This window comes from Rhagoletis pomonella, unplaced genomic scaffold, assembly GCF_013731165.1.
Source record: "Rhagoletis pomonella isolate Grant_MI unplaced genomic scaffold, Rhpom_1.0 Rhpom_scaffold_00007, whole genome shotgun sequence".
Taxonomy (NCBI): Eukaryota; Metazoa; Arthropoda; class Insecta; order Diptera; family Tephritidae; genus Rhagoletis; species Rhagoletis pomonella.
Genome location: NW_023458561.1, coordinates 42,076,211 through 42,083,568, shown reverse-complemented (window position 1 = coordinate 42,083,568; position 7,358 = coordinate 42,076,211). Strand labels below are relative to the sequence as shown.

The following is a 7,358-nucleotide window of genomic DNA, read 5'->3' as shown; positions in this document are numbered from 1 at the left end:
AAAAAATGTTATTCTATTTCGCTATTTTTAGTTGATGCATATATGTAACTACTACAAATGAATATCGATAACAAATTAATAAAAATCAAATTTTCTGTATAATTACGCATAAATATGAATTCATATTCGTATTAATAAACAAATAGGACAAAAACACAAACTATTTTCCTGCGATGCGATTGGCATTTCATTTATAAAACTGAATAAATATATCAAGCATTTACATTCATTTTAATTATTTTGAGTGTGCAAACATATGTGTATATTTATATAATTGTAATTAGAATTTTTTAATTTATTTTTCTAATGATTGTTCATGGTCGTTATTTAGAAGACTTGTACACGATGATTCTCACGGTCGCATACCAATATATTTCCATTCGACATAATACCAACACCTTCGAGTCCTTTGAATTCTGAACGTCCAGAACCCCATGAACCGAAGGCCTTCAAGAATGTGCCGTCCGGATTGAAAATCTGTATCCGATTATTACCAGCATCGGCAATAACAATATATCCTTGATCATCCACAGCAATGCCCCTAAAAAAGATGAGAGGAAAAGCATATTAAATACATATATACATACATATGTACATACATATTGCTTAATGATTCACGAAACCTAATCGCACCACCCGTATGAACAATTAGTGGTTATAATACAGTTACATGCGCTCAGTAATAACGTGAGTGTGCTATTGCACACAACTTGAGCCCGAAGAATGCCGCACAACTTCCGATAAAGTATAAAGGCGAGTACAGATCTCGCCCCTATACAATAATTCTAAGCAAATGTGAAAAAATTAAAATTTTATTGGCATCTTTAACGAGACGGGACCCACCGTGCGTGGCCACCTTCCGTCTTACCGACCGAGTGACCTGTCGTCAATCGGACCATGGATGGACACGAAAGCGTGTAAGTGGTAGACTTCGGAAAATTTTGAATACATCTTGCTTCAAACTTAACTTCAATTAAGAACTTCTGCATTGATTGTGACATTACCACAGACATACATATGTTCCGCCTTTAAGCTCTAATAATATTTTACCATCCAAAATATTCTTATTTTTTCTTACCGTGGGAACTTTAGCTGTCCGTCATCAGAGCCCTCGGAACCGATTGTTTTCAAAACTTTTCCATTGACGTCGAAAATCTGCGAATTAAAATTTAATTAAATGTCAAATTATACCTTCTAATCAGTACCTGAAGAATTTCTATGAGAGTATGTATTAAAAAAAAAAAACATCTATTAATTGCGTTTCCCCTACTATGATAAAATTTATTTATCGAAACAAACCGCTGCATCGATGCCTATGAATTTCTCTATATACATACATAGATATCGATGTGCAAAATTTGTTCTCATATATTTTGCTTCTTTTTTTTATGTTAAGAGCTTGAACTGTTTGTTTGCTTGGGCCGAGTTCAAAATAAACTTAGCCAATTGCCGCTCTCCTTTTCGAAATTGCACCAGCTGTTCTTTCCGAGAACAATCCGTTAGTTCTGTAGTGTTCGCGGGCTCCCTTGCTTTCCTTTATCACTCATTTTGAAGGATTTTTTTCACCGGCGTGTTGCCGTCTATGCGCAAAATTGTTATTATAAAGCTCGTAAAGTTCATCATCCCATCTTCTTCGGTACCCGTCGCCCACGCGAATGATATAATATATCCTACGTTGAAAGTTCTCTCGAAAGTCATCAAGACATTATCATATTTGTGCCCAAAGAAGCTCTTGTTATTGTTGTTATTAGGGCATACTAGCATACTTGCTAGGAGCTATATCTATTCAACTAATCCTTAAGAAGTCACTCCTACCTTAGGCTGTTCAGAAAAACATCTATTGGATTATATCTGGCTCTTTTGAGCGTCCTCCCATGTTCCGTGTACTACTACGGATACAGGACGCGTTGGGCTCCACATTTTGCGATGATAAGGCAACATTCTTTGTGGAAACGAAATCGCCATTAGTTAACTGTTATACGTAGCCCAATATGCGGCAAACCCTTTGTGTGTTGCCAGAAGGTACTCTGTTGAACCACTTTTGCTCAAAAGATCCAATCGATAAGATCCAATTAGTTGGTTCACTACGCGACTCAGCCTTTCGTACAATATCGTTGCTAGCGTCATATAATTAATGTTGGGTAGTCTTATCTCGCTGTAATTGGCTCAAACAGCAGGATCTGCCTTCTTTCGAATTTAGCAACGTAAACTGAAATTCTGATTTCGCGGCATTTACTTATTCATCAAATTATGTGTCCTATGCGCTCTTTGCCGCCGCGGGAGCTTAGTCGATATTCCTTCGCGAGGTTTTGTTGTTCTTAAGTCTCATTATTGCTACGGAAATGATGTCGAACAGAAATGAGAAGGTTTTTTAGCTATACCTTTGATTCAAAAGAACAATTATCCAAATACATAAAAATAAAACTTGGTGAGTTCCTAAGTAGGAGTGCTGCTACTCCGGGATAAAATATCTTTCCACCAAGGCTGTCCAAAAACAAAATGGTATGATGAAGAGCAGAATTACTTGAACGCGCTTGCTGTTAATTACTGGTGGGACTTCTTAAAGGAGAGAGGTATTTAGAAAACTACATTTCCAATGACACAAACCTACAAACAAGTACAGGGACATTTTACACTAAAAAAATTTCAAATTTTTTCAAAACACTTTTCACTCTTAGCTAGCGATATGTTTTTTATGTAAAAAGTTAAGTTTCTCTTAATACTTGAATTAAATATTTCCTCACCTGAATTCGATGATTATTGGAATCGGATACAATAACACGATTCGTATTCGAAACAGCGATGTAGTGTGGATGTTCTAGTTCTCCTTCCAAGGGACCGAGTTTTCCAAATTTACCAACGAAGGTGCCGTCTGATTGAAACACCTGTAAGAAGAAAGTTGTTTAGAGTGGAGGCAATGGCTGTATGACGTCGGTTAAGTTACGTATACGCCACGTCGTAAAGTAGGCAATAGCATTAGTATGTATGTAGATGTATGTATGTAGGCACTACCCAGCAGTATTTGAGGTAAAGGACCGCAAATTCACTACAATATTCAATACGTAAAAATGCCATGAAACGCAGTTCCGCGATCAATGCCTTCAACAGTCAGTAGGAAATAAGTGCTGTTTTCCAATACACTTCGGTAGTTATGTAAAATTTTCGTACCGCTTAGAGATGCGAAATTAATTTAAAATCCAGGAGATTTTAAATGTTGAGAAGATTAACAAAAGTACACATATGTGTGTATGCATTTGTGCTGCTACAATTGTATGTACATTAGGGCGGGTCAATTTGTATGTGAGATTATTTCGAATATGCGCGTAGAGCACAGAAAAATTCTACATGTAATTTTAAGCAAATTTGCCGAAGAAACCATGGGTCTAAAATCAATTTGGAGTTTGCCAAATTTCGAAAATAGATGTCTTAGCATTTTGCTGTAGTGCCATGAAGAAGTGCCTCAATTTGTGTAAAAACATGCTCCATGTAGTTCTTCGTTATGGGGAATCCATTTCTGCACTTATCTTTTTCATAAAACTTCCACCAGAGGGCGCAATATTGAAACTTTTTACATTTCCTTCCAAACCTATTTTCGCGATTTGGCAAACTCAAAATTGATTTTAGTAAAAAAACATTGACCCACCCTAATGTATATAAATACGTATGTATTTATATCACTTTACAAAATTTTGCAAAGAAATAAAAAAATAAGAGAAAAACCACAGATATTTTACTCGTTGCTTCCTTTTGTAATTCCTACTTTTCATTGCTGCTCTAGCCATTGATAACCGTAGCAGCCCATCTTTTACTTTATTCGATTGCCTACTGAAAGGATTGATTGGCAGCGATTGAATTGGCATAGCCAAATGGACTGTCAAGTAAGAAACCAAACGACAATCCTACCAATCAAAGGAAAAAGGCAGGCTGCAATGATGTGTAACAAGAAGACAGTTGCAGTGATTAATTGCAAATATTTACATATACACAATACAATCGGAGATTGTATGAGTAAGAGTGTGAAAGCATAGAATTTGATATTAATTTTAAATCTTTGGATTTCGCTCGAAATTTAATAAAATGTAATTATTTTTTTTCAATTACTATTATTTCAATTCAGATAAACTGTGTTAACCCACATAAACGTAAAAGCGTTTGTAAGAGTATTTTATGCAAATTTGTATACATAGGTGCGTACGTACGTGTGTATACTCGTATGTTGGCATTAAGTGTTTACTTAAATATTTACTTAAGCTTGTACAAATAGATTGTACAAATATGTACACAAGCAATAAGCCTATTTACTCACCTGCACACGATGGTTTTCTTTGTCACAAACATAAATGAAACCCAATGAATCGGTTGCTATGCCCCAGGGATAATTGAATTTGCCATCGGTGGTGCCTTGTGAGCCAAATGCGCGCAAAAAGCGTCCTTGTGGATCGAGTACTTGTATGCGATGATTATATCTAAAAAGAAAAAAACAACAACAACAAAGAAATTATACACATATGAAGAATTCAATATATAAATCTGACCAAAATATCGAGCCCTAACCGCCAAAATAACGTAAACGCCATTTTTTTCAAAATCTTCTTTTTGATGCAGAAATATTCCTAGAGAATCTAGATGCATTTCTGCATCAAAAATAAAATTTTGAAAAAAATGTCTCTTACGTTAATTTGGCGGTTAGGGCTCGATATGTTTATAATTATAGACTTAAAAACCGTAAGCAGCTTACTTGGGTGGTCGTTTAGGTATGTATTGTGCTGTATCAAAGAAAAATCTTATAATTGTGTGTCTTTATTTAGCTATGGCTGCAGGCAAGGGGTGGGTGAGCCCATCTTTGATCTGGTTACTTTTTTACTAGTTTAAGCACTTAAGTTTAACAATAGAGTATAGTGGAGCATCTGGCTATTCACTTACAGTTACCCAACTATACTCAATTCGTACTCCTACAACCGCTTTTGTGCAACCTGGGCAACGTGAGAAGCCCATGTGCGACATACGGCCACTAATTCGAGTAAAACTAATCTGACCGAATATTTAAGGGCCCACCGAAGACTGAAGCGTCTGTTTACCTTCAGGTGCGCCTGCAAGTAAGTGCCTGTCTGGGAACAAACGGCTCGCTTTGTTAATGTACCCCTACCATTTCCAAGCCACAGAATTTGACTGTACGCAAGGTTTGAGACGAGCCACTTAAATTCCCTCTCCGAGAAGGTGCCTCGGACCGGCCGGTTAATATCCCAACTAGAACAAATGCAAACCTCACAGCCTCCGAAGAGATGCAATGGACGGGGCAAGATAAGAAGGCAATAAATACTTGCGACGTCCACTGCAGCAGAGAAGTAGGGAAGCGTAAAAACTCGTTGGCAAATTTGTAGTGGAAGAAAACCTTCGTCGCCAATTACTGCCGCTCACTCCAGTGAACTCACAATTTCGTATGTATCATCAAAAAAAAATTCATTCCGTAAGAACTTTGCTACGTCTTAGTAACTTTGCAGCAGATATTGTAAATTAAATATTTTAAGGTTTTTAGACACTTAGTCTGAAAGTTACCATATGAAATCCGGAGTTACCAAAAATAATAAAAGTCGCCAATTTTTTTAAGATTTTACCAAAGCGGCAACCGTGACCGAGCCGGCAACAGAGAGAAAAGAGATTTTTTATAATGTATATTTTATTAGAAATGTTAAAATATAGTTAATAAAAAATGTATAACAATTTAGCTCATTAATTTTTCTCTTTTTAACCGCCCTAAAAAAAAGGACGAGGTTATCAATTCGTCGGAATGTTTTTTTTTCTTTTGGTATGTTACCGCATAACTTTGGACCACGTCAACCGATTTCTATAGTCCAATTCTAATTGGGGTTGGATCATGAAGAAATTAACGCTACTCATAAACTTTTATATGAAGATTAAAAAGTTAAATTCCAAATATTTATTAAGTAAAATTAATTATTATTATAAGATGGGTATCAATAGAAATGGGTTTGGAAAAGATTTATTTCTGAACTGTATTCAGAAAGGTTGCCACGTATTTGAAAAATTAAATTCAACTTAGTTCATCAATAAATTTAATTTGAATATAAAAATGTCAAACGTAAGAGTTTTATGAAGATTTAGGTTTAGAAATACTTTTGAAAAGGGTTGCCACCTGTTTGAAAAGTCGAGTTTAATTAACTTTTATATGTGATATGCACATGATATATTTAAATATGAGTATCCAGTGAAAGAGTATTATGAAAGCTTTAGTTTGCAAATGCAGTTGATTAGGGTTGCCACCTATTCGAAAACTCCTATCTATGTAACTGTGTGTATATATAATACGCGAAGGCATTTTTTGTGAAGGTCAATAGATCTGCACCGTTCGTTCAAATTTCCTAAAATTAATGTAAAATTAAAGAGCTTGACCCGCAGATATGAAATAACGTTTTCTTTTTTTGAAGTTAGAACTCTTTTTGTCGGTAGATGGTGATTTGAAACTAGAGAAACCTAACCATGCGAGACTTTTGTCCACTGAGGAGCGGCAGGGCGGATTTTGATGAAATTTGGCAGACGGATCGCTTATTATATTGTATTTTTTTAGGTTTTTGAATAGAGTTGCCAGTTCTTTAAAATTTTAAATGCAATTTTGGCGTTTTAACGCCATTCTTGTTAACTAGTAATATATCTAGTAATATGGAAAATAGAGGAAGAAGAAGTTTCACTTCAGTTGCGCACACACAGTTTTTTTCTCGTGAAATTTCACCTTGAAAATAAATACGTTTTATTTGCCATCACACCATTCTTTTCGTATACCTTTATTTGGGTAAAATAAACTTCACATTTTCAGGTAATTTCCATAAGTGATTTTAGTACATATGTATGTACTCGTAACTCATGCCTGCTTGCTTTTAACCGGCTCAACTTTTTGATTTCCGCCGAATCGTAGCACAAGTAACAAATTCAATTACCCGCCGCCTGGCTTTTAATTACGTGGAAAACAACTGCCATGAAAAGCCATCGCAACAATACTAAAATGCAAATAAATTTTCGAAACCGAAAGTTTTCCTCATTTCCGGCGTAAACGTTGACTGAATTGAAATTAATTTTGTCATTATTATGCCGGATTAAGCGACGAAAAGGGAGTTGTTCGCTGCCAACGGCACCAACGGCAAACCGGAATTCCACAACAGTCATTGGCTTTTGCTTTATAACGCGTCTTTTATCCGCTTAACATTTACATTCACACAGACACACAAAGCCAGAGCGGCGAGCAAAAAGGAAATTCTCCCGCAAGGATGCGCGGCTTGGCACATGTGTGCGTGTGTTTGTGTGTGTGTGTGTGTGTGTGCCTTACTGTAGGCGTAACTACTATC

At 36.0% G+C, this 7,358-nt stretch overlaps 2 protein-coding genes across 2 annotated transcripts in view; one reads left to right on the top strand and one right to left on the bottom strand.

The window, feature by feature from the left end:
• Positions 1 to 20: 20 nt before the first annotated feature.
• On the bottom strand, positions 21 to 4,466 carry LOC118742859 (RING finger protein nhl-1-like; the record flags this gene model as incomplete). The annotated part of the gene is given in 4 exon segments (XM_036475260.1): positions 21 to 541; positions 1,079 to 1,155; positions 2,745 to 2,885; positions 4,307 to 4,466. Coding segments are annotated over 4 exon segments (592 nt in total), but the record flags the coding sequence as incomplete, so codon positions are not given.
• A 344-nt stretch (positions 4,467 to 4,810) lies between these two features.
• LOC118743834 (RING finger protein nhl-1-like) overlaps positions 4,811 to 7,358 on the top strand; it is an 8,053-nt gene continuing 5,505 nt past the window's right edge. The window contains exon 1 of the mRNA XM_036476598.1: positions 4,811 to 4,827. Within this exon, the coding sequence (XP_036332491.1) occupies positions 4,811 to 4,827 (17 nt within the window). The remainder of the gene's footprint in view (positions 4,828 to 7,358) is intronic.